At 40.3% G+C, this 26,454-nt stretch overlaps 1 protein-coding gene across 3 annotated transcripts in view; it reads left to right on the forward strand.

The window, feature by feature from the left end:
* LOC119741027 (E3 ubiquitin-protein ligase HECTD1-like) overlaps nucleotides 1–25,638 on the forward strand; it is a 45,712-nt gene extending 20,074 nt beyond the window's left edge. For 2 of the 3 annotated variants that reach the window (XM_038216597.1, XM_038216599.1), the window contains 32 exons: nucleotides 58–234; nucleotides 790–1,018; nucleotides 1,464–1,639; nucleotides 1,899–2,063; nucleotides 2,509–2,646; nucleotides 2,782–2,928; nucleotides 3,283–3,374; nucleotides 3,812–3,923; nucleotides 4,243–4,377; nucleotides 5,160–5,299; nucleotides 5,814–5,957; nucleotides 6,622–6,801; nucleotides 7,128–7,300; nucleotides 7,523–7,705; nucleotides 7,836–8,039; nucleotides 8,399–8,620; nucleotides 9,838–10,080; nucleotides 11,133–11,419; nucleotides 11,813–11,969; nucleotides 12,645–12,733; nucleotides 13,256–13,386; nucleotides 13,758–13,818; nucleotides 15,588–15,770; nucleotides 17,238–17,436; nucleotides 18,036–18,118; nucleotides 18,652–18,779; nucleotides 19,243–19,444; nucleotides 21,229–21,366; nucleotides 21,789–22,408; nucleotides 22,810–22,982; nucleotides 23,833–23,983; nucleotides 24,449–25,638. In XM_038216597.1, coding sequence (XP_038072525.1) covers nucleotides 58–234; nucleotides 790–1,018; nucleotides 1,464–1,639; nucleotides 1,899–2,063; nucleotides 2,509–2,646; nucleotides 2,782–2,928; nucleotides 3,283–3,374; nucleotides 3,812–3,923; nucleotides 4,243–4,377; nucleotides 5,160–5,299; nucleotides 5,814–5,957; nucleotides 6,622–6,801; nucleotides 7,128–7,300; nucleotides 7,523–7,705; nucleotides 7,836–8,039; nucleotides 8,399–8,620; nucleotides 9,838–10,080; nucleotides 11,133–11,419; nucleotides 11,813–11,969; nucleotides 12,645–12,733; nucleotides 13,256–13,386; nucleotides 13,758–13,818; nucleotides 15,588–15,770; nucleotides 17,238–17,436; nucleotides 18,036–18,118; nucleotides 18,652–18,779; nucleotides 19,243–19,444; nucleotides 21,229–21,366; nucleotides 21,789–22,408; nucleotides 22,810–22,982; nucleotides 23,833–23,983; nucleotides 24,449–24,731 — 5,745 coding nt within the window. In that variant the 3' untranslated portion in view covers nucleotides 24,732–25,638. The remainder of the gene's footprint in view (nucleotides 1–57; nucleotides 235–789; nucleotides 1,019–1,463; nucleotides 1,640–1,898; nucleotides 2,064–2,508; nucleotides 2,647–2,781; nucleotides 2,929–3,282; nucleotides 3,375–3,811; nucleotides 3,924–4,242; nucleotides 4,378–5,159; nucleotides 5,300–5,813; nucleotides 5,958–6,621; nucleotides 6,802–7,127; nucleotides 7,301–7,522; nucleotides 7,706–7,835; nucleotides 8,040–8,398; nucleotides 8,621–9,837; nucleotides 10,081–11,132; nucleotides 11,420–11,812; nucleotides 11,970–12,644; nucleotides 12,734–13,255; nucleotides 13,387–13,757; nucleotides 13,819–15,587; nucleotides 15,771–17,237; nucleotides 17,437–18,035; nucleotides 18,119–18,651; nucleotides 18,780–19,242; nucleotides 19,445–21,228; nucleotides 21,367–21,788; nucleotides 22,409–22,809; nucleotides 22,983–23,832; nucleotides 23,984–24,448) is intronic. The other variant, XM_038216598.1, reaches the window with a different exon arrangement.
* Nucleotides 25,639–26,454: the final 816 nt, after the last annotated feature.

The following is a 26,454-nucleotide window of genomic DNA, read 5'->3' on the forward strand; positions in this document are numbered from 1 at the left end:
GACATATCTTTCTGTATCATGCATTACAAGTGCACGTGGTTATTTGTATCCCATTAGGATGATGATGACGGGCACCTGACTGCTCTACAGATCATTCAGGACATCATGCGTAAAGGACAGGATCTATTCCTGGATCACTTCGCTAGGCTTGGTATCTTCAGTAAAGTGTCATCATTGGCTGGTCCACCTGAGGTGATTGAAGAGGAAGGACCACTCCCTCATGACAAGAAGCAGGTAAGTCAGTGGGATAACTATGCTTTATTACGCCCTCATTGGTCAGAAAGTATAACAGTAAATACATCGAAGGACACTTTGCTGCCATGCACCCACTCTAAGTCAATGGATTAGTAAACCAATATTCACTGCTTTGAGTGGTGGAGTAAAACTAGCCTCCTGAGGTGATCCATGGAGCGTTCTGTTTTCCCGAGGCGAAGCCGAGGGATATGAAACGTTCCATGGATCACAGAGGAACGTAATTTTACTACACCACGAGTTAAAGCCGTCGTATTTAATTCTGTTTTAGCCTCTGAAGAAGAACTTGCTAAGTTCGCAACGTCAGGCCACATTAATTTTAAGATTTATATATTTCAGGTCCATCCAGTCAGTAAGCAGTTTGCAGCAGTTTTACTTTTTTTCGCATTTAATTTATAACGCCTCATCCACAGATTCTGTTTGATTTTGAGAGGTAACTGATTAATTTAACAAAATCCAATTAACATGTACTTCTATTTTAATTTGAGTCCTCCTGATATGATCCAATATAATGGTTTGGCCTTGTATTGTTCTCAGGAGTCGGGAGACCAAGAATTAGAAGATGCTAAAGAGATAGTTGCCGGTCGTCCCTATCACTGGAAGGATTGGTGTATGGCTAGAGGAAGAGATTGTTTATATATATGGAGCGACGCTGCTGCATTGGAGCTATCTAACGGTAGCAATGGCTGGTTCAGGTTTATTCTGGATGGTAAACTGGCTACTATGTACTCCAGTGGGAGCCCTGAGGGCGGCTGTGATAGCTCAGGTAGGATAGGTACCCAACGTCTGCCTTCCCCTTCCAACATTCCCCCCCCCCCCCTCAATTCAGAGGTCTCACACACTGATTGCTTTGAGTAGTTGCCCTCACACCTTTTCTCCAATGTCTTGCAATTTGACTTCTCCTCACATAATATTGGACTGGATAAAATCTGACTTGAATTTCCTTCCCATAATTCTTTTCTTTTTGGGAAGCTGAATTGGATGTTGATGAGAGTGGATAGTGTTAGATTCAAATCAAGATAATGATCAACACCCTCTTTAAAAGGTTGATTTTTTTTTCACCTCCATTAGTGCCTTACACTGAGGAATTACATATCACAAAAGAATTACTACATCACTAGTTTGATGGTTGACGTAAAGAACTGTGCAAAGAAAAGAGATGTTTTGCGTTTGAAACGGGATGCAATTTTTTTCTGATATGTATATTTCAGAGAGTCGTGGAGAGTTTTTGGAGAAGCTACAGCGAGCCAGAAGCCAGGTGAGAGCTGGTACATGCAGTCAGCCCATCCTGAGCAGTGTTGGGCCTACTAAGCTAGTAGTCGGCAACTGGGCCTTGCAGTGTAAGAAAGATGGTGAAGTGATCGTACACAACTCAGATGGACAACAGGTAAGAGATTAGAAATGTTGATAGAAAGGCCAAATTCATTCTAGATTTAATACAGTAATTTCAGAGTCGCGAGAAAGCGTAGCACTAATTGGACACACACCACAAACTGAGAGCAACACAACTGGCCTGTTCAGCCATATTACATTAAGTCATCAAGAAAATGAAAACAAACAAATCAGAGGATTTGTAGTAAGAGATTTATAACAGACAAACTACAGTGTAGACCCCAGTTTATCTGAAGAATCTTGTTCGTGACTAGGCAACCGTACTGCGTGAGGATCTGGCTGGGTTTGTATTTGAGTCCAACCGTGGCACTAAACACACCTTCACTGCTGAGACGTCTCTAGGACCTGAATTCTCTACAAGCTGGACTGGCAAACGAGGCAAGAGATTACGCTCCAAGGTGGAACAAGTCAAACAAAAGGTCAGTGGTAAAAGCCACAAATCTTATTGTCTTTATGCCTAAGCTCTGGAATTTTATTAGTTGTTGAAGCTATTATTTAAATACATTTATTTTAGGCTTGTGGTTTGTCAACAAGAAACACAAGTGGAGACATCTATGGAATATTATCATCAAGCAAACTTGAATCCTCGATGCTGAGTGGTTGATCCATGGCAACAAACTGTGCTACATTATCCAATATATCACGGTCCTTACTGCACTCTGCATATCACGCTATTCCAAGATGTGCACGCCATTCCTACTGCTCACGCAGATAACCGCTAATAAGTGTGTGTACAGTGTGCTTGTTCCAAGTTTACAGTGTGTCAAGTTTGCTTGAAGATAAATTCATTATCCCACCAGCGCAAGTGTAACTTCATGTTTTGTAACTTCATATTTTGATTTCTTTTCCGCCATGACCTTTTAGGTTAAGAATCTAGCTCGTGAGTTGTATGATTGTCATTTCAAAGCAGCGGAGTCCCATCCTCGTGACATTGTAGCCAAGCTTCACTCCATCGTCCAGCAGATAGAACAAGCCTGTGAGATGCATGGAGACTTATCTAAGGTTAGAACCGTCAATGTGGACATCATACAAACCTAACCCTCTATCCATAGATTACTAGAAGCATTGTTGTAGTTGACTTCATAGTACAAGTCCATCACAAGTAATTCTTCTGTGTTTTCTTTTTCTTGAACCCAGCCAACAGAAGGAGAACACAGCTGGTCTGAGCTACTGAAGACTACTCTAGAATCCCTGACTCTCCTGTTGAAGGATGAGAACAACATCTCCGCCTATGAGCTTCATAGCAGTGGTTTGGTGCAAGCCTTGCTGTACTGTCTTAATAATGTAAGTTATACCTGGCATTCAGCTGAGCACAGAAACCCTGCTAAACAGAAATAATGTGCTTAATTGAAAAAAACTTACCAGGCTCAGTGAAATGTAGGTTATATCGTTGGTGACAGGTTCTGATATAATTTAAGTTTAGCACAAATCTTCAAAGTACACTCCATGAAATGTGGCCCACGATAGCATCATAATGCTGTAGCATTTGTTTTGTTTTTCTAATGAAGCGTATGTGGCATGAATGGGCTGTGCTGGCAATAGCATTGTTAAAGTAATACTTAGGAGATGTTTTGTTATATTTCAAAGGATTTCACTATTGCAATTTGAAAGTACCTGATTACTCTTTCTTTGCTTCAGGGTTTTGAGCATGTTGCATGTCATGACAGACATCTAAGGGAAAGGATTAGCCTGTTCAAAGCGGCGTTCCGAGACACCACTGATGACCAAGGGTAGGTTGAGTGTTCCTGTCCTAAGCATTGCAACAGGTGTTTGTTCACCTACAACTTCCAGATTCAAGACAAATCCAAAGAGTTGGAATATAATTCACAGTCTTGAGTTTTCTAATTTTCTCTCTTACTTGGTACACCTTGTGCTGGTAAACTTAGTAGACTGATGTAAATCCTTCCAAACGTTTTCAACATTCAAGAATCATCAAGTCTTGTGTGAAGTAAGTGTTTGGGGTCTTACCTTCCGCTTATGGATTTTGAAGGATTAAAGATTAAAGTCAAAGCACCCGACTAGGAAATTATTTTAGTGTATTTTCTCAGAAAAGTATCCCCATAATTCCTATCACCAACACTTTGTAGGCAATTTGGTGAAACCCGTCTTACAAATGATATCTTACATCACATATCATCATTCCATGTGTTTTCTTGTCCCAACACAGCATGGTGACTCCTGCAGTCATGTTGGTGCGTAAGCTGGTTGCTGTCCTTGAATCTATTGAGAGACTTCCAATGTTTCTGTATGATACGCCAGGATCCAGCTATGGATTACAGGTACATGGCTCAATAAAAGTCTAGAACAAGCTTGTTGAAATTACATAACACACACAAGATTTGAAAAGTTCTACAATTTCAAATAATAAAACCATCTCCTCTTAACAAACACAGTCAGGCAATCTATAATAGATCTTTGTCTCAAGCAACAGTCAATTACCTATTAGTCAAGAAAATTGAAAACATTAAATATTTTGTTTAAAGACAATACGTAACAGAGAAATAAAAGTAGTGTCTAGGTGTATAATTTTTCAAAGAAAATTGATCAGTCACGTCCATATATGACACAGCTTCATCATTTTGTTGTTTCTTCATGCAGGTGTTGACAAGGAGGTTAAGATTTCGTCTAGAGAGGGCATCTGGGGAAACCTCCTTGATTGATCGCACCGGTCGTACACTCAAGATGGAACCACTTACTACTGTAGCAAGCCTTGAGAGATATCTCCTGAAAATGGTACATCAAATGAGTCATGTGTTGTACAATCGCCTGATGGCTTCTTGAAAAACTACTCCTAGCAATAAACAAATGGCTAAAATGCTTCATCAGGGACAGAAATTTAGCAAGCGAACCCATTGCTCTAGGGAAAACAAAATTATTTGGCAAGATATATTTGTAAGGGTGTTAAATAAGAATTAAGGGTTTGCATGGTGGACATGATCAATGAATGGGAGTTGGGTGTAAGGGTGTTTACTCTTGAGATTACATGTGAGTAGCTTAAAATTTATAGCTCTGCTTTTTAATAAAGTAAGTAAAGAATCGTTATTAATTATAGTAAGAAATTCTACGCTAATAATTTGCGGATTTTACCAGTGAGCAGAAAAGTAGACTTTTCTTGCTGTGTAAATAGACAAATCTGGCGTCAGCCATTTTCTGCCGTGGCAAAAGGCTTGCGCGATCGCACTCAGGTAGAGGGCACGCGCTTCGGGCTCCTTTGACCAATAGGAATACCAAAATGCGTGTGTACCTCATCTTTAAGAACCCTTGCAGCATGCGCGCAAGCGTGACACCACTGCAGTAAAAGCTTCTGATTCTGGTCGCCGGATTCCACTGTACCAGCACTAAGTATTCTGTCCTTTCATGATAAGCACATATCTTCTGTGATAACACTGTAAGCACAGAATAATGATCATGTAAGTGCGATATTCTGCAGTTTAAAGTGCGATTTACATGGAATTGGGCTTTATTTGTACTATTTAACCTGATATTGTCCTCTCTTTATGTTTGTCTTACCTCAGGTTGCTAAGCAGTGGTATGATTACGAGCGTTCCAGCTTTGCCTTTGTCAAGAGAATGAAAGAAGGCTCCTCAGTCACCTTCAGACACACTCATGACTTTGATGAGAATGGAATCATCTACTGGGTTGGCACCAATGCAAAGTAATTCATTCATGATTTCTTGCTCTGTGATCTTTATGCATTCTGTCAGACTAGGCACATCAGTGCGCAGTGAGCTGCAGGGCTTAGGATTATAGTCTGGAATCAAGACTAGGACAAGTTTTTTAATGTAGCACTTTGTAGAGACCAGCTTGCAATTGATTAAGTCATGTCAAATTGTGAGTTTTGTCTCCCCAGTGGTGGAAGTTATTAAACTTGGTGGGTAGCGTTATTAAACTAGGATCAGTATCTCCAGTTTCTGTGAAAGATTTATTCTCTATTTTGATTTTGGCCCAGAAAAACCATTTGGGCAGTAGAGTTAGCAGTCATTAACCCTCAGCCGAGAGGTTCGAGGGGTATTGTATTGTCTGTGATTGTTTAGTTGTGGGTGAGATTCAAAGTGAAGCTTTCTCTGACTGTCCGTATGATGATGACATTTTTCCCTGTTCCTGTAATTTCCCCTACATGTATTTCCCTTTGACTGATGCCAATGTTAATCTGTTGTTATCCCATTCAGAACTGGCTATGAGTGGGTCAACCCAGCCCAGTACGGCCTGGTAGTAGTCAACTGTTCAGAGGGACGTACCTTACCTTACGGACGACTGGAAGACATTCTGAGTCGAGACACTTCTGCCTTGAATTGTCACACCAATGATGATAAGTGAGTACCACACTGTTTGCCTTGGGCATTCTCTGTACGGATTCACAAGAGCTCACAAATGCTTTGGTCTTTGCTTATAATGCATGTCTGTGTTGACATGCATGTGGTTGTGCGTGTTGACATGGGAAGGCCCTGGGTAACATCAGAGTATATTCAGGGTCCAATCGTTGGACAAAACTCACCTATTTTTCCTTCTGGTGAAGTTTGCTTCTTAACGTTCATCCCAAAGCTGCCCAATGATGGTTTTGTGCAACCGAAATTTAAGAGGCAAATGTCACCAAAAGGAGAAAGGGGGATTTGTAATTTATGAGAAAAAAAGTGAATTCTTAGGGTAGTGAACCCGTATGCAGAACATCAGGCTGAATGATTTTGATATTTTTGTACGTATGTATGTATGTATGTAGTTATTGCCAAGGCACTGAGTTTGGTCCAGTGACTGGCCATAGACTGGGGCTAGGTTTATTCTAGCACAAAAAAAAGTGCAGACGAAAATAATTAAAAGATCAAGTTCATGTATCTGAGGAAAATGAGGTGATTTCCATGAGGTCATTATAAATCAGCTTTTGAAATACAATGTATGTCATGTGAACAGTTTCTCAACCACTAAATGTTCACAATTGAACACCATGATATAACTTCTATCCATTTGTTTGTTATCCAAAAGGAAAGCCTGGTTTTCCATTGACCTTGGGTTATGGGTCGTCCCTTCAGCTTACACTCTCCGTCATGCTAGAGGCTACGGCAGATCAGCGCTCAGAAACTGGCTGTTTCAAGTCTCTAAGGATAATCAGAATTGGTTGACATTGATGACTCATGCTGATGATAGCTCGCTCAATGAGCCGGGGTAAGCAGTTTGTGTTTCAGGAAAAATCGCAGAACACTTTGAATATTCCACTTTGATTACTACCCATCCCAATATTGAATATGCACCCTTTCTACTGGGAGGAGTTCCCAACACATTATTTTCATGTTTGATCTGGGCCATTAGTTGACTACTAATTGAATTGTGATGTAAATTATGCATGTGCACTAATAGCGACGTGTTCCATATTTCCCACACTCCCATCATTTAACTAAGGCCATATCCACAACGAGCATCCCAATTTAAACAGTAGTTCTAGAGAACAGATTTGGATTAACATTGTATTTTTGTTCACTTGATGGTGTCAGTTCGACTGCGACATGGCCAGTAGAACCCTCCAAAGATGAGAAGCAAGGATGGCGTTACGTCCGCTTACAACAGACAGGCAAGAACGCTAGCGGACAGACACACTACTTATCACTGTCTGGCTTTGAGCTGTACGGAACGGTGACTGGGGCTGTAGAGGAATCACTAGGAAGTAGTAAGTACCTTCATTATTAAAGCTACTTCTTGGATCTAAGTTTGTATCACTGAGTATCCAATGAATTTATGGTTAGGAAGAATACTATCTGTCAGACACACCTCCAGTCATAGCTGGCTTTGAGTCGGTCAGTCAATTGCTCATTGAAGAGAACATTTTGTCTTAGAAGTTTGCTTCACTTGGTTTTAATGATGATTTCATTTCATTGTTTACCCAACGCTGGTATGGCAGGCAAGGCTGCTAAGGAGACAGAAGCCAGCCTACGTAAGCAGCGTCGTCTAATGCGCTCTCAAGTCCTACGTCAGATGGTCAGTGGCATCGGTAGGGGGCGGGGCATGGACTGGAAATGGAGGGAGCAGGAGACTCAGTTACTGGAGGGAGTGATGCTGGCTGAACACAGAGAAGGTGAGGAACTAGACTTGATGTAAAGTACTCAAGAGTGTTAGGCTCAGATTGGCTGTGGCTGAATTATTTGGGTATTCCTTTCTTTTTTTAAACACAATAATGTACCACTTGAATGCTTGTGTTTTCTTAGCATTGTCAGCCGCTAGTAGCAAGCAAGCCAGTGCAGCCAGCCATTCACGTTCAGGAGATAAGACACCAACAGATAAAGGATCTATAGTAGGTGCTACTGGGGGTAGTGGAGGGGTGTCAGGAACAAGCCTTGTCAGCAGGAAGAGTAACTCTACACCAAGTCTGAATGAATCCATGCCAGGGACTAACAAGACAACTTCTAAAGGTAGGCCCTTCATAGATACAACCAAACTTTGGCTCTAGCAAGTTGTGAATAAGTGCTCTATTCTTCTCATGTTATCTTGGTCTGACAAAACTTCTTATTAATATCTAGGGTTCATAAAAAGGAAGGAAAACGGAATATAAAACCAGCTTTATATAACATTGTGACTGCAAGCACACTACAACTGACCATAGTAAAATACCAGTTGAAAGAAACTATTTCATAAAAGTCGTGGACAAGTCTCAGATTTTGGTTTTCTTGAAAGGGGAAAAGTATTGATTACTTATGGTTAAAAAAAGGTAAAGACTTCTGAAAATATCCAAAGATAGCAAATCTACAATATTATTGTCTGTCTGGATCAGATCGGGATCATGCCTCCACCTCTGACCTGACCGCCAATATCACCATGACAACCTCTATGGTAGAGAGCGCCCTCATGTCCATGCGAGGCAGTCGTCTGAGCGGTGCTGAAGACATTGCTGAGAGTCCAGAGCTGGTTGCTGAGATGGAACAAGCTGCTACGGCAACCATGGAATGTAACGCAGCCAATAAGCTGCAGCCCCCTCCACCCCCACCTGCAACAGGTCAGACTCTACTCTGCTATCCATTCGGGACTTTCTCCCACAAAATGACAATTGCAGAAATAGGTTGGAGTCTCATGCTAGTAGTCTTGTGAATTTTGTCTCGCAAGCTGTGATTACATAGTGCTTATGGAATGACGTCGGTGAAGGGCAAAACCCAAACTAGAAAAATTAGATAATGAGAATTAATATCATTAGGTAAAGGAGTTGTATCATTTGAAATGTGAGAGAAATCTGGGAATTTAAAAGAGTTTAATGAAGGGCATTGAGTACTTGAAACGATTGAGTAGCAATTCTTACCAACTTGACTTATATTTTATGGGAGCAGGTCACATCTCTTTCTCATTAATGGACCAGTATCTAATTGCAAATTTTATATTCTCACATTGTTTATGTTACATGTATGTATATATTTTTTAAATTTATTTATACTGTTATCCAAAGTCAATGCATTATTGAGTGAAACTTCATGTATTTGGAGAGTTCAAAGAATCAACAATGAAAATTGTGACATTTCATGGAAAGTTTGAAACCTAGTGCAGAGCTAACTGAGTTGGCTTGAAAGCTCTGCTTAGACTAGCATGGCGTTGTTGCTTGCCACCACTGATACCTCACAAACGCTGACCCCAAATGTAAAAGAAAGTCTTGCATATGAAGATTGCTAGCAATTCTTGCTGGAATTGTTGCCAGAGTTTGGAGTGAAGGTGCATGTCATGTTGTGCATGTTCATCTGTTTGCTCTTAGCACATGTTAGATTCAGAAGTTCTTAACCTTTGATGTATACAAAGTCTTCCAATCATTTGTCTGGTATGTGCACAGTTTCCCCCTGGGAGAATGTGCTTTGAAAACATTAACTATGGCTGCATTTCTAACTCATCTACTGTAAGTTTACAAATCTTACCTGAACAATGGTTTCTTGTAATAAAGTCGAAAGTTGATCAGTTACATGACAGCTTTTCAAGAAAGGTGACAGTCATTTACAAACATTGGCTGTCCACTGATTTCTGTCGCTGAATGCTATCTTGAGTAATGGGCAACATTGTCAGGTGTATTTCAAACCAAATGAAACCAGAACTTCTGCTTTTACTAGTAAGCAACAAACGCACCCATTGTGAAGCTAATGTTACCATTTGAATGCACTTCAAACCCAACAAGCAAGCAATGTGATCCTGATGCTATTTCCCGGTCCTATTCCTATTCCCCCATTCCACATTGCTTAGGTACCCCAGCCTCCACCACTAGCTCACCTAACAGCACTAGTAGCAGCACATCTAGCAGCATGAGTGTTAGTGTACCCAACCTATCTAGTACGCGTGATGTTGTGGCTGGCTTGATGGAATCGTTCCCAGCATTGATGCGTCGTAGTGGTAGCGGTGGTAGTGGTAATACCGTGCTGTCAGGCAGAGGAACTAACTTTGCTTCCAGCTTTGTAAGGTTTCCTCTCTCATCTGGACTCTCTAGCAGTGAGTTGGGCTTTCAGGCTATTGTGTTTATTTATTCCAACGCTATTCAGCTCTTCTTGGCAGGTTAACCAGAAAGCAATGCACATCTGTTTTTCTGAAGAACTTTTCCTTGTCAAATTGATCAGTGAAAATGTCCTAGTTTATGCTAATGAGAGAAAAAAATAAGGTTTATGGATAGAAGTTTTAGACATAAATAATTCACAATGAAATATCAAATAAAATGAAAATGTTAGATTATTTCTAAATTTTGGCATTGTTTTTCTCCAGAAGAAGTCATACGATATGCATTATATAGACCTATCCCTGTTTAATCATTTCCATGTAAGGATTTCCACCTATCCCTGACATGAAGCAAATGAATTGAGCTGTCTGCATGTCTCGATTGCTGCGTACTTGTTGGCACATGCATGTCAAGATTTAGAAATCATAATGCAAACTTATACATCTGAGAGGATTGACAAGAAAATTTACTGATCCCTTTGTTACTTTGGTTGACACCACTGTGCTAGAGAAAGTGTTTGAGATGGGATAATTTCAAAGAAATAGCCGCTGTAGACAAAGTCTGCAGTAACTAAGTTGACATGAATTTGATATGTTATTAAAATCAGATTTAAGACAAATAATGCTTCTGTTGTGAGCACGGCAGCATTGTAGAATTTCAGTGTAAGGCAATTGATTAAAGTAACTTTTAGTTGTGAGCAAGATATGATACACACTGAAGCGAAGTTTGTTATCAATCAGATTTTAACATCTTTAACATCGGTAATGTAGTTGAAGTACTTGTGATGACTCACAATTCTTAAAAAGTCAATTACAAGTCATTCAGTCCCAATTCAGTCTGTTATCAATCAGGTAGCCTCTTTAACATCAGTAATGTAGTTGAGGTACTTACAAGCAATTTGTATTCTTTTTGTTATTGTTCATCCCCCGTTACTTGTGACTGCACTTGTGAATGACCTTGTGATTTACTTATGACCGGACTTGTGATGTTTGCATTATCCACCACTACAACACTGTCTCACATCACTTGTACCTCTTTGATCCACCCTTAGGTAATTTCCTTAGCAGCGCTCAGAGTGCTCCCAACCTGCCAGCCACCACGTCTCTAGCCAACACAACCAGTAGCACTACGGCAGCTACTGTTGCCTCCACCTTCAGCTCAGTCCTAGCATCCAGTATGACCTCCAACTCTAGCGAGAGTGATAATGAGTTCCTTGAGAATTGCCGAGCTAGCTCCTTATTGGCTGAGCTGGAGGATGAAGAGTTCTGTCCTGAGCCTGAGGAGCTGGATGATGAAAATGAAGATGACAGTGAAGGGGATGACTATGAGGATTGCACGGTAGGTGGCAATCACATGTCCTGAAAGGCTTACAAATCCTCACATATCATCACAAGGCATCACAATACAATCACAAGTCAAAACAACAAGCTTAAAACTTCTCATAAGTCACTACAGGTCAACAAAAGTCAATCACAATTCATCGTAAGTCAATTATAAGATAGCCAGTCTCAAGTCTAGTCACAAGCTAAATGTCAAGTAAAATGTACTGAAAAGTCAACTGTACTGTGCTTATGTTTGACTCAGTTGATATGATCGACGCACCACTTGACCACTGCACCACTTGAAGATCAAGATCATTTTAGTAAACTAGACATTTTCTTGTAAGAAAAGTGTCAAAACATGATAAAAAACGCAAATTCTTAAGATGGAGGCACTCTTTGTCTTTGTTAGGAGGAGGAAGACTATGATCCACGAGGCAGCAGAAGACGTACCTGGGATGATGAACATGTCCTTAAGAGACAATTCTCAGCCCTGGTGCCAGCATTTGACCCTCGGCCAGGAAGGACCAATGTCCAGCAAACGACTGACCTTGAAATCCCACCTCCAGGTATGTGCCCTGTATGTTAAGATCATTGGAAAAGGAACAAAGTATGGACTCTATGCATGAACAATAAATGGCACTTTGCCAGCACTCATACGATCTCCAGTGAGAGGGACATCGCATGCGCACACTTGTGCAGGTGCGTATTGCGTAAAGTACGCAAGATTCATTTATTGTGAATGTGCACAAAGCCGTAGTGTCTTCAGAGGAGCATTATTAATGTGTCTATGACCCCTCCCAGTGGTCTGTCCCAACTCTCTGTTTGCAATCATTGAGAGGACCCTTGTGCACAGAGTCTATAACCACAACATTAAAAGACCAAAATGTGATTTGAAGCTTTTCACGATTGAGAATAGAAATTGGAAAAAGCTTTCACAAAAATGACAGTAATACCATGTGGAAGGACCGACGCGTGGAGAAGTGTGTTTCTAATAAGAAATCAGTAGGCATTATATTAACGTATAGGCCAGTGTGCTCGGACTCTGATAAAAAAAAAACAGACCTACAGTTTTTTTGAGTTAGTCATTTCACATGGTGCATCTGTAAATGTCCCAAATAAGTAACCTTTTTACAAACTTCTTTGACACAAACATCAATAGTTTTTATCTTTGAAAAAATTGGTTTGGAACCATAGCTTGTAAGTCCTTGAAATCATAGTTTGTTTCTGTTTCTACTTGACAGGTTCTCCAGACACCTCCTTCAGAGACGAAGGCGATTCTACTCATTGTCCTCATCTAGCTCTCTTCATCAGAGGACCAGGACTGCCTGGGGTAAGCCAACTCCCAATTCAGAAGCTTATTAGATTTGAAGGTGTACATGAGGAGGTTCAGCTGTAAGTGGATGTTTACAGTGACACAGTGCAGCATTCACTCACAGTGAGTAATGTTCAGTTCTGAGAAGAACCCATGTACACTCAACGTTCCGAAAAGTGTGCGCTGTTCATTACAGGCTTTCATCCCAGCTAAATTGTTTGTTGTGCTTTAACTCCAACCATGCTGAAACTGCACTTAAATGAACTAAACAATGCAGGACAGAAGTTGTCTTGTTTTACCTCTCAGTTACTGTGAGTTGCAGAACTTGTTACAGTTCAATTACTGTTGGATTCTGCAGGCTGCTGTTAAAGTACAGGTTGAGATACAGTTTCAGATTTCTTGTTCATATTGAAACCAAATTTGATTAAATCAAATGAGAAATGAGAACTTTGATGAAGTGAGAAACTGCCATCTGAAAGTCAATTTGAAGTCATCGATACATATCCCAATTTGAATTTGTATAATCAATTTCATGTACAGATTCCAGAGACTGAGGTATTTTGTGAGGATCCTAACTCTACAGTCTTCAAGTACATCCAGATGCTATACCAACACACGCCGGCTGGTACTAAACAGGATAAACTCAGACGTATATGGGAACCTACCTATACGTGAGTGCTTAGGGATCTTGGTTAGATGCAGTCTTGGTACCAGTCAAATGTAAAAAGACTAGATCTGACTGGAAACAAATGTTGATATAATTGGTGTCATAAGCAAAGTCTTATCTTACAATTGTTTGATTAAAGCTTGTTTTGATTTAATTACACAAAAAGAAGAAGAAACACTCAGTCAGCATCAGTTGTTTCTCTTTCAACCTGTTTTCCAGGTTGAACAATATTACAGAGGAATCAACCAAAAAGATCATTCTTGTGGTTAGTGAGACATGTTTTTAGTTTTGTTTCACTTAGATTTCAAGATATAATTTTAGAAATACAAAAGAATAGCTTAGTACTAATTGTCATTTGTTCATTATTTGGAACAGGGTTGTTTACCGAGAGCTGAGACCAGAGGACGCATCCATGTCACTCACCCAGAACACAGAGGTAAGTCTGGCCCCATCAAATCAATCTTGATATCATCCCATGTATAGGGATATGCATCCATGTCACTCACCCAGAACACAGAGGTAAGTCTGGCCCCATCAAATCAATCTTGATATCATCCCATGTATAGGGAGATGCATCCATGTCACTCACCCAGAACACAGAGGTAAGTCTGGCCCCATCAAATCAATCTTGATATCATCCCATGTATAGGGAGATGCATCCATGTCACTCACCCAGAACACAGAGGTAAGTCTGGCCCCATCAAATCAATCTTGATATTATCCCATGTATAGGGAGATGCATCCATGTCACTCACCCAGAACACAGAGGTAAGTCTGGCCCCATCAAATCAATCTTGATATCATTCCATGTATAGGGAGATACATCCATGTCACTCACCCAGAACACAGAGGTAAGTCTGGCCCCATCAAATCAATCTTGATATCATCCCATGTATAGGGAGATGCATCCATGTCACTCACCCAGAACACAGAGGTAAGTCCGGCCCCATCAAATCAATCTTGATATCATCCCATGTATAGGGAGATGCATCCATGTCACTCACCCAGAACACAGAGGTAAGTCTGGCCCCATCAAATCAATCTTGATATCATTCCATGTATAGGGAGATGCATCCATGTCACTCACCCAGAACACATAGGTAAGTCTGGCCCCATCAAATCAATCTTGATATCATCCCATGTATAGGGATATGCATCCATGTCACTCACCCAGAACACAGAGGTAAGTCTGGCCCCATCAAATCAATCTTGATATCATCCCATGTATAGGGAGATGCATCCATGTCACTCACCCAGAACACAGAGGTAAGTCCGGCCCCATCAAATCAATCTTGATATCATCCCATGTATAGGGAGATGCATCCATGTCACTCACCCAGAACACATAGGTAAGTCTGGCCCCATCAAATCAATCTTGATATCATCCCATGTATAGGGAGATGCATCCATGTCACTCACCCAGAACACAGAGGTAAGTCTGGCCCCATCAAATCAATTTTGATATCTTCCCATGTATAGGGATATGCATCCATGTCACTCACCCAGAACACAGAGGTAAGTCCGGCCCCATCAAATCAATTTTGATATCTTCCCATGTATAGGGAGATGCATCCATGTCACTCACCCAGAACACAGAGGTAAGTCTGGCCCCATCAAATCAATCTTGATATCATCCCATGTATAGGGAGATGCATCCATGTCACTCACCCAGAACACAGAGGTAAGTCTGGCCCCATCAAATCAATCTTGATATCATCCCATGTATAGGGAGATGCATCCATGTCACTCACCCAGAACACAGAGGTAAGTCTGGCCCCATCAAATCAATTTTGATATCTTCCCATGTATAGGGAGATTTACAGTCTCTTTTCATGAGGTTGGAAATGTGTAGGTGTTAGAGGGTTTAAACCAATTTTTAATACAATATATAATATCTTCCAAATGAACATGTCTGCATGCTATTGTTATTGTCCTTACACATGCATTCCAAATCTCTAGGTATATAGCACTTCTTATTGTGTGCATATCAGTGATAAACACATCCTCCATCATGTGCACAAAGTCCTTAGACACTACGTCACTTTGTAGCGCACCCGGAAAGTTATCAGTAGACCTTTAAATTGCCTTCAGAAAAATATGCTTATACTATAGTCATGGTTAAGCACAAGAGCTGTGTGTTTATCAAATGTTGCAAATCTTTACAATGGCAAACAATTTCATGTTGAAAATGTTACTCTTTTGCAGGGTCGATGGTCCATCCCATTTGTGGAGCGGCATCTAGGCTCAGATCAGCTCCCTAAGACTGAGCTGATCTCCTACTTACAGCTCAACGGAGATGCTAACTTCTTAAGACGTTGGAAACTGTCTGGAGCAGCTAAGAATATTCGCAAGACAAGGAATTGCTCTCAGCTTATAGCTGCATACAAGGTAGGAGCTAGGAGTCAATGGCTAGAATGTCAAACATCTTATACTAAGAATATAGCTTCATTTTCACGAGTCAAGATTGATAATATTTTGACCTAGATTGGAGACCTGAGTTATAAAACGAGAGCAGGCATTAACCTCTGAGCTTCTGTGATTTCATCGGTTGCTGTGTATCATGATAATGATTCTTGTTGTCTGATTGGCCTATTTCACTTCGTAGCATAACCACAATCACAAGCATCGCCTCTCGTGTTTTTGAAAAATATATGTAAATAATGTTGACATCATGTCAGAGTTCATCAGAGATCAAAACCCCAGTCTTGCATCAAAACAGTCACAAATTATTTTCTTTCAAATTGTGTTTAACAGTTTTATTTTCTAGCCTTCTGATAAACCACAAAAGCAAAACTGACTTGCAACATTTATGTATTTATATAATTATAAAATTGAATAAAGAAATTGACTGGAGCGGGGTTTGAACCTGCGATCTCTACAACCCTCCCGGCACTTACCAACTCAGCTGTGCATCCCCATATTGGCAAAACCCCAGTTGGTCAATGTCTTTGTTCAAAGTTCTTAGTCAGAAGCCATAAACCCGTACAGTTGATCACCTTTATAACAAGGTCCTTGGTACTTTACAAATTACCTTGTTATAACAGGTACCTTGTATTAACAGTAATGGAAAACAAAGAAAAACAAAGACTTGGGACCTAAAAGTTTGCTTGTTATAAGCAGTATGTTGTATTAAAGATATAGTCCATCATTTGTAATTTGTGCATTTTGTTCGTTTGAAGCAACAAAAGTGTTCAAAATCTAATGAAGGATACTGCACAACTAACCTGATGAAGTTTCAGCTCAGCTTCAGCTGTATATTCAGAGAAAAACAGCATTCTACGATCTCAATTTCAAATCAAAAGTTGCTGAATCATGTTTTGAATTGTTTTGAATTGCAGCTATACGCGAAGTCGCGCACTGATCCGACGAATTATAGCAACCGTGTGCGTTGTGCCAATGCTTGCGTGCTGTGCCGAATAACAAAACGAACTACTAATTTAAACTTTCCTACGGTGCGTCTTAAGACGCACCGTTGGAAAGGCCTTCTTTCGTTGATTACTTCAAAATGATAGCTTGCCAGAAAGATTAATTTCACAGGGAGTTTAGTCCACTTACTATCTTTCAACCAAGTATGTTTTTCAACAATAATACGCCAGTTACTTTTTCGGATGGCTGCAAATGATGGACTATAGCTTATTCGTGCTCTTCTTATCAGGGTCCAGCTGTATATATGCCATGTAGCCAGGGATCATGCCCAAACTCATGATGCCATCAACATGAGCAATGCTGCAAACCCAGGAAATAGCAAATCGGGATCACTCAGAGAGGATACAGCTTTTTACATCACAAACCATTTTATATCGCAATCATTGAATTATCTTGAAGTAACCTGTAAATCATCCCTTTCCTCCACAGGAGTTTGTTCATCTAGGTCTAGCCAAACCAGCACACCAGCGTAGTAGACACGGATCCAGTCATCTCCTATGTGATACTGATTGTGGTGGACCTTCATCCAATCCATTTGATCCTTCAGCTTCTACCGTCAGTGATGTATTACAGCTACTTAGGATACTGTATACAGTAGCTAGTGATGTCAGCAGTATCAGTCTACGAGGTAAGCATATTGTAGATGGTTTGTGTTTGCTGGTTGCAAAGTTGGCTGGTTTGCTCATAGTTTGCTCAGCTGACCTAGTTTGGCCATCTGGTTGGCTGGTTGTTGACTTGCTAATCTGATGGAGAATTGATTGGAAACCAGCTATTTGAGCTTGTTCTTGAAATATATCAGCGTAAAATTGATTACCCCTTGAGCAAAGACATTGTCAAATGGGAACCTGCCAACATAGGGCTGGATAGCTCAGTTGGTAGAGCACTGGAATGGCAATCCGGAGATTTATAGATTCAAACGCCACACTAGTCAATTTCTTTGTTCAACTATTAAACAAATACAGTCAAATGTAATGAGAAGCTTTACTGACAGACATTTCAAGTGGATGATCAGTTTGCATGAATTATTTGGGTATCTAATTATCGTATGTATTTGGTACAGTTATTATAAAGCCATTAGGGCAACCGTACAATGTATATTAAACAGGAATTGATAACCAAAGTATTATGGTTCTTTCAAACTATCATGTGAATATGTCCGAAACTTGTCATAAAAATGTACCCATTTTTGACTGGTTCAGTCTTTCACACATTTGTCTTTGTTTGCAGGTGGTGACTTTCACTATTACAATGTCCCACTTGATGAGTTCTGCAGTAAAAAGATAACAAATAAACTGGTGCAACAGGTCCAGGTAAGCTTTGGTAGATCCAATGGAGAAACTTGAGGCATGTTAATGTCAGAAACGTGAACCATGTTTTGTTAGATCTTCCTAAGGTGACTGTATATCTCCAGAATGAGAAATATATATTATTAATCTGAAGCCAGCCAAATACAACAGATTGCTACATGTGTATCGATCCTAGAGACCTTGCATTGGTCATCAACAGCAGCAGCATCAACTGCCAATTCTCAGACAATAGGAGTTAAATGTTATCCCATTGACCAATGCAACTGTTGAACCCTGCACTGGCCAGCATGCTCACACTTGGCAGGTGTTTGGCCTTGCGATGGTTGACCTGTGGGATCTCGTTACACTAGCAAGGATTCGCCCGTTGGAAAGTGTTGTATGTTTCTTCCTTGACAAGGCTTTCTAGCCAAAATACTTCAAACAGTTTAGGATAATGACTGGACAAAAGACTTCAAAATCATTTGAAACATAACTGACTCAGATACTAAACTTTTGACAGTATTTTTTATACATTTTCATTTGATTGATTGTTACAGGACCCACTGGTGCTAGCTAGTCTATCCTTACCCAGCTGGTGTGGTAAACTCACCAAACGATGCCCCATGCTGTTCCCATTTGAGACCAGACATCTGTTCTTCTCATGCACAGCGTTTGGTGTCTCCAGGTAAGAATAGTTGCCTTCAAGTCAAGTTACAAAAGCTGCTGCTTTGAAAAGTCAGGACTGAAAAGGTAGGGAAGCCAGTTTAGGGAAACCAGACATTTTACAGGTAGAAGTAAACGCAACCTGCATACCAATAGACTGATACATTAAGCTCCGCCCCCATGATGTTTGGACCAATCACAGCTTTGATCAATGTCCAACAAAGTCCAACAAAGTGTGACATGTTTGCCTTTGCTTTTGATGCAAATCTGTTGTTACCCATGTCAGCAGTGAATGAGACCTAATGGATAAGTCAGTTGGAATGACTGTCTTACATCAGTTTGAAATATTAGGAAGGTTTAATGTTTTGAGCCCACTGACAGAGCCCACATGGCAAAGGAAAAACATTTATAAAAAAAAAAAGTGGAGAGAAAGAGTTTACGTAATAAACCCCAGAAACTAAAGTGTCATTTTTGTTCCTTGACAGAGCTATTGCTTGGCTTCAGGAGAAACGTGATGCCAACACTGAACGAGTACGCACACCAAGCACTAGACGGGATGATCAACATGAATTCAGAGTAGGCAGATTAAAGCATGAACGAGTCAAGGTACCACGCAATGAGAAGCAGTTACTGGAATGGGCTGTCAATGTCATGAGACTTCACAGCAGGAGAAAGTCTATCTTAGAGGTTAGTACTAATCAGTTGGATCATCTTTGCTTTTCAAAGTGAAAAGGATATCTGACTGTTCACCTCAAAATGATATATTTTAATTTCTGGATTCTACAGAGCAAGAACTTTCTAATGGTATTTAAAGGGGCACTAGGTCCTGAAATCCCCGAAAATTTCATGTTTTCGATTGTTTACTTAGCCTATTTCAAACATCTGGTTGAAAGGAAACCAACTTAATGTCTTACTGTTCCCGAGAAAAGACGAAAAAAACCCTGCTTGTTTACATCAGACACGACGGAGTACGAATACATTTTTCATGTCGTTCTCATTGTACGATATACACGTTGTGTGTCTTGGGAACAGAGGTGACCAATCACCAATGCAAAAAAAAAGTGGTTTCTTCAACGTCCGCAAAAGGCGAACACTTTGCGAATGAAATCACAACTAGCATCCAAACAGCTGTATTTATGGGATCGCTAAGTGGACCCCGAAATTCGTTCTCGCACGTATAATACAGGAATAACACAAAAACGCCCAGTTTTGAAAGGATAGTTGTGTGGATGTTTATATCCTACTTTTAAACGTTTTTTTCAGATAAACATCATCTCATTCAAAGCACGTTTTGTAGCCCAATTGGGCTGTTCCAGGACCCAATGTCCCTTTATAGACCACCAACTAAATTAAAAGTAATTTTTGAGAAACTAGCATTAACAAATCCTGCTGTTGTATTACACAGGCATGCAACTCTTCCTCTGATCCGCTGATTTCCTCCTTTTTACTTCTCTTGAATGCCATTACAAATGGAAAAACACTGTACAAAGTCTTGTGTACTTTGGAATTCCTCGTTTTTTTTCTAAATTCCCAGTTGCATGCCAGATAACAGTGAATGAACTGTCAATTGATGAAACAGGATGAAAATTGGTTTTAAAGAAGTTTGATTGAACATAAATCAATTGGGAAAAACAGGACTTACAGATGGACAAAAACGATAATTTCTGACTTCATACTCATTTCGTGGTGACAGGTCACATATGTACTCCTGTTTCGTGGTGACAGGTCACATATGTACTCCTGTTTCATTGTGACAGGTCACATATGTCATGTATGTACTCCTGTTTCATTGTGACAGGTCACATATGTACTCCTGTTTCATTGTGACAGGTCACATACCCGGTATGTACTCCTGTTGGGTTTTGAACAGGCTTAACTTTATGGATCTGCCAATCAAAGATTGTGTGAAAACAGACATTTTTGGCTGAGCTTGAGCAGGTCACCATTCAGACTTGGATTATTAAGGGTGCTTTTGGAGATCTAAAGGTGAATGGACAGAGTCGTTATTCATTATCCTCACCACTCTGTTCATCCATGCTCAGATTTCCAAAGACACTAGTTGAAATTGCGATGATAATGTCCATGTACAGCCCCAAATTCCAAACCACCCTACCTGTCATTCCCTGTACAGCCCTCAACCACCCTACCACAGCTCCAAACCATGTATGGTTGTATGGATTTAGGTGGTATTGGCTCAAGACCCAAATCTGTTCTATTTGTTTACCTAAGGCTAAGAACAAATTCATAATAAAGGCAAATGCAATTGCAAAGCAAATATGATGACAAGAAACGTGTGCTGCCAATTCTTCAGAGTTGAAATGTGTTCAACCTGTGCAAATTCACAGTGTGAATACCTGCCTCGACATCCCAGACTTGCATTGGAGTTTGCTTTTGCACCGAGTATGAACCGGTCTAACATTTGTCTATGGATTCCTGCAATATTTGATGCCTTTTGTTTTGCTTGTCTTCAGGTTGAGTTCATGGGTGAGGAGGGTACTGGTCTAGGCCCTACTCTAGAGTTCTATGCTCTAGTAGCTGCTGAGTTACAACGTAAGAGTCTTGGCATGTGGCTGTGTGATGATGAGTTTCCTGATGATATGGCAAGAGAGGTCAGTACAACAAATTGATTCTTCTAGGTAATCGTCTTTAAGCGAAAAAAGTTGAATAGTTATTTTAATAGAGCAAATAATGAAACTGGAATAAGTTATACGGAATAAAACATTATTTCTTTACAGTTGTGGAATTAGCAAAAGTAAATGAAGTAAACAGTAAATGAAAAGATATTTAAGTTTTATGAAGAACACAAAATACGATAGTGTTAGTGTATAAAACACGAGGTAAAAGTTGATTGAAATGTTTTTGGTTACTTAAGTGAGTGCTATAATATACCGTTTTTCTGAAATATTTCCCCTTTTGAAGTAGTACTTCACATAGTTGCACATGTTTAACATTGGTTGATAAGGCATATGTAGCAATGCCTTGTGTGTTGTACTGATGATTCTATATCAATGTTTGGATTTCTTTTGTACAGGTTGACATTGGTGAAGGCGTGAAGCCACGAGGTTTCTACATCCAACGTACCTGTGGTCTCTTCCCAGCTCCATTAGTCCAGGATAGCGAAGACATCGATCGTGTTATCCAACTCTTCCGTTTTCTTGGTACTTTCCTAGCCAAGTGCCTGCAGGATACTCGCATTGTAGATTTCCCTTTCTCCCGTCCCTTCCTCAAGCTCATGTGTATGGGGGAGGCAGGTAATGGTGTCCGGCCAGCCTTCACTACACCAGAATCCTCAGTCCGAGACTCGGAGCTGTCCAATGACACCCAGTCAGAAGCTTCCTTAGATGATGTCCATGATTTGATCTCTGAGTTATCCATTGATGAGTATGAATCTAAAGCAGAGTTGATCATGGGTGACCCACCTAAGCCTCGTACCCCGGCCTGGTTTGCTGGCTTACTGACCCTGGATGATCTGGAAATAGTAGCTCCTCATCGAGCTCACTTCCTACGTCAGCTTAAAGTCTTGGTGGATCGGAAGCGACAGATCTTGAAGGATAAGTCTAAGAGTGAAGAGGAGAGGAATAATGAGATTCAGATGCTGACCCTGGAGGAGGAATCGAAGCTTGGACCTCCTGTGAGACTTGAGGACTTGGGGTGAGTATGAAACAAATATCAAACCTTCGCTCAATCTAGACACACTGCAAAGTTCTTGCAGACATCTGATTGTCAGACTCTGTGCATGACCAGTAGATGCTTACTACTGAGAGCTCCATAGGAGCTCACACTGTGTGTACACACTAGTTCAGGCACATAAGGTATGAAGTACACATGTGCACCAGCCCATATCTTCACATGAGTACCTGGTTGATGGAGGCAATGTGGACAAGTACCTCCTAACTTGTGCATAGAGTCTACAGTCAAAAGGGTGCCATCTAGTGGTTATGCCAAGAATGTCCATTGCAGTCTAGACATAGGCTACAAGGTCCTAATCACCTCAAATGTACCATCCCCTAACATTGGAATCCCTCATTCCCTTTCCTCTGGTATTCCTGTAGATTGACATTCCAGTTTAGCCCATCGTCCAGCATCTATGGCTACTCAGCCTATGATCTCAAACCAGGAGGCAGTGAAGAACTCTTGACGCTAGACAATGCTGAGGAATACATTGAGTTAGTGACTGACTTCTGTCTACACACCGGGATAGGAAAACAGATTGAAGCATTTAAAGGTAAGATCCAAGGCGCAAACCTCGCCCACCACAGGACACTATAACAAACACCCAACCCACATTGATAGCATACATCAAGGACTTTCCATAGTCCGTTCTGATGCCGTCTTTTGTCTGTAATATTTGTGCTACTTCTATCCTTATTTTATCACTTTTCAACTGGAGACAGATTGCCAGCCAGGGCCCTAGTTTCCTGGTTCTTTCTCCTATAGCCGTTAATGTTATTGAATGTGGATATTGATGCCCATTGAAAGTTAGTACAAAGAATAATGACAGTGAATCTTGGAGGATTGATATGGAGAGAGTTAAATGTAAAGAGTTCAAGGTTGTAGCAGCAATTTGTCACCTTGTCACCTTAGTGTCAGGCCGTATCCGAATCACTCGGCTACGGCTAGCAATAACACACAGGTCTATGGAAAGTGGCTGTAGCCGCTAATCACTCGGCTACGGCTAGCAATAACACACAGGTCTATGGAAAGTGGCTGTAGCCGCTAATCACTCGGCTACGGCTAGCAATAACACACAGGTCTATGGAGAGTGGCTGTAGCCGCTAATCACTCGGCTACGGCTAGCAATAACACACAGGTCTATGGAAAGTGGCTGTAGCCGCTAATCACTCGGCTACGGCTAGCAATAACACACAGGCCTATGGAAAGTGGCTGTAGCCGCTAATCACTCGGCTACGGCTAGCAATAACACACAGACCTATGGAAAGTGGCTGTAGCCGCTAGCCAGTGGCTCCCATATATGTGCGAGTTATTCCTGGCCATGGCCTAGTGATTCAGATACGGCCTCAGACTGTGATAGGTCATTTGCTGACTCTGTCATTGTCTCTTATATCATCTTGCAGAGGGTTTTGATGATGTCTTTCCTATGGAGAAACTACACAGCTTCACTCCATCCGAGCTGCAGACGATGATGTGCGGTGACCAGGCACCGATGTGGACCAGGGATGACATCTTGAACTACACGGATCCTAAACTGGGATACACTAGAGAAAGGTAAACACCAAACAGTGGCTAGTCAAATGCGCATCTGTGATCAGGGAAGAAGGATTGAATAACTTGAAATTACAAAAAGGTTTTTGGGTGTGCCACATTCTTAATGAGAGATGTACTTTTAAGTTTGACATTACTCATAATTTATGATGGGAATATTGAGTGTTTGAAATAAGATGCTTGCACTTACCAGTTAACAAGTAGTATTTGTGTTGAGAAGTAATAAAAGATTGTAATTAATACAAAATATGATATTATATGGTAAAAAAAAACATGATGGAATAGAAACTTCAAACCAGAAGACTGCTGAACTTACAAAAAGCTATAAAAAAAAAGAGTTGATTTCTTGTAGAATGTACTAGAATAAAGTGATGTTTATTAAAGTGTTTTATGTTACCATCACTGAACAGAATCAATTTCAAATGTGTATTTCCTCCCCTTATTCCCTTCCATTCCATCAACCAACAGTCCCGGATTCCAGCGTTTTGTCAACGTGATGGCTTCTCTTACACCCGATGAGCGTAAAGCCTTCTTACAGTTCACTACAGGCTGTTCATCCCTACCTCCTGGTGGCTTGGCTAACCTGCACCCACGCCTGACCATCGTACGGAAAGTGGATGCTAACGACAGCACTTATCCATCCGTCAATACCTGTGTTCATTACCTCAAGCTGCCTGAGTACTCAACTGAGGAGATTCTTAGAGAGAGATTACTCGGGGCTACTCATGAGAAGGGATTCCATCTCAACTGAGTCAAACACTCGGTGATTGTGAGCATTACTGTATGAGATAACTCAGATGAGCTTACTCAAGAGAAGGGGTTCCATCTGAACTGAAACAAGTATTCGGTGTTTGTGAGTATTACTCACTGAGGCAACACTGAGTTTCAGGATAAACTTGGATAAGTCACTCAGTGTTCAGTGTTTCTTTTGAGTAAATACAAAGTATCACAAGCCATTAGTTAGTTTTTGGTACTATCAATTTTTACTCTAACATACCCCAAATCCACCCAAATCTGACACATGGATTTCTGTATCAGAATGCCTGGATTTTAAGAATGTACAGCTCAGCCACTTTAGATCCTGATGTCCTGATTTTGTTGAACTGCAAAGAAACTGTAATTGGTTTTTTTTCTCAATGTTTGGTTTGGAGGAAGTAGGAAGCTATCTTTGCTAGGGAGTTAATTCTCACTCAAAAAGTAAGAGGTGACTAAGAGTATTAACATGATTTTCGTGGTCGATGAGTTTATTATTTTTTTTTTAGTTGACGAGTTTTAGGGTTGATAACTCCACATCAAGTGTTGTTGGATAATGGATTACGTAATCAACTGTTTTTATTGTATTATTGAAATCTCTATGTTTAGTGCCTGAGTAACTGCTATGTATCTACACAATATGATGTTACAGTGACAGAGATGTTTTAGTGCCTGTTTTTGTTTGTCCCTGAGTCACATGCAGTAATTTAGGCTGCAGAGACCTGTAAGTCCAAGCATAAAGCCTGTATGGCTGTATTTAACACTAATACAAGAGAAGAGGAAAGTGATTTCAAACTCATTTTTTGTTTACATTGTCCCCATTCTTTCCACGAAATTTCAACCCCATTAGGTCCACATATTGTTTTTGTTCTATCGTTTACAAATAAAGTTTGCATAACAGAGAACTTTTTTTGACTATTTTATTGAAAAAAAGTACAGTGATGTTAGGATTAATATTGAAAAGATAATGAAAAACTTTGATTTTCACCTTGTTGTTAAGCCGAGTGGTCAAAACAACGGCCCTGATTCGTTTGTGTGTATGTAAGCCCGTTGGTCCAATAGTTCCTCCAACAAGTGTGATGCGATCAAGCTACGAGTCGTTTGTCAGGAATTTGCATTTGGAGATTCAGGCCAAAATAGGGCCACTTCATCACATCTCTTGGTGTTCCGACTTTCATAATTTTTGAACTAAAGATGGTATCAGCATGCGGTTTTCACAGCAGTAATGCTGAGATTGTGCTCTTCTCAAATCTGTAATAATAAAAAAATTGACCGGGGTCGACAAACGACTCATTTAGCTTGATCGCATCACAAATTATGATTTTTCTGTTTTCGTACAAAACATTTACATATCTGTATTGCACATGTTTCCCCTAGCACCAAACGTCTTGTATGCATTGCTCAATATTGTTCAAGCAGGCAGAAAAAATAAGTTTTGTTTAATCCATTCATTTCTATTTTTAATTTTCTTTTTGAAAGCAAATATTTGCATCAACTTTTTTCTTCAGATTTTAGTAAGATACAACAGGGTGATGCTCACACCATTATTATAATCAAACAATGCTACAAACCAAGTACATGTACAACTAATTCACTTTTAGTTTAGTGTTTCGTTTAGTGCTCATCTTTCCTCGTCATTTTTTTTGTAACCAAGGATTCACTTTTTAACTTTCCTCCTAAAGTTGACGACATTTTGAAGTATTTACTTCCCATCTTTCCCT

Source organism: Patiria miniata, unplaced genomic scaffold (genome assembly GCF_015706575.1).
Source record: "Patiria miniata isolate m_02_andy unplaced genomic scaffold, ASM1570657v1 HiC_scaffold_5, whole genome shotgun sequence".
Classification (NCBI taxonomy): domain Eukaryota; kingdom Metazoa; phylum Echinodermata; class Asteroidea; order Valvatida; family Asterinidae; genus Patiria; species Patiria miniata.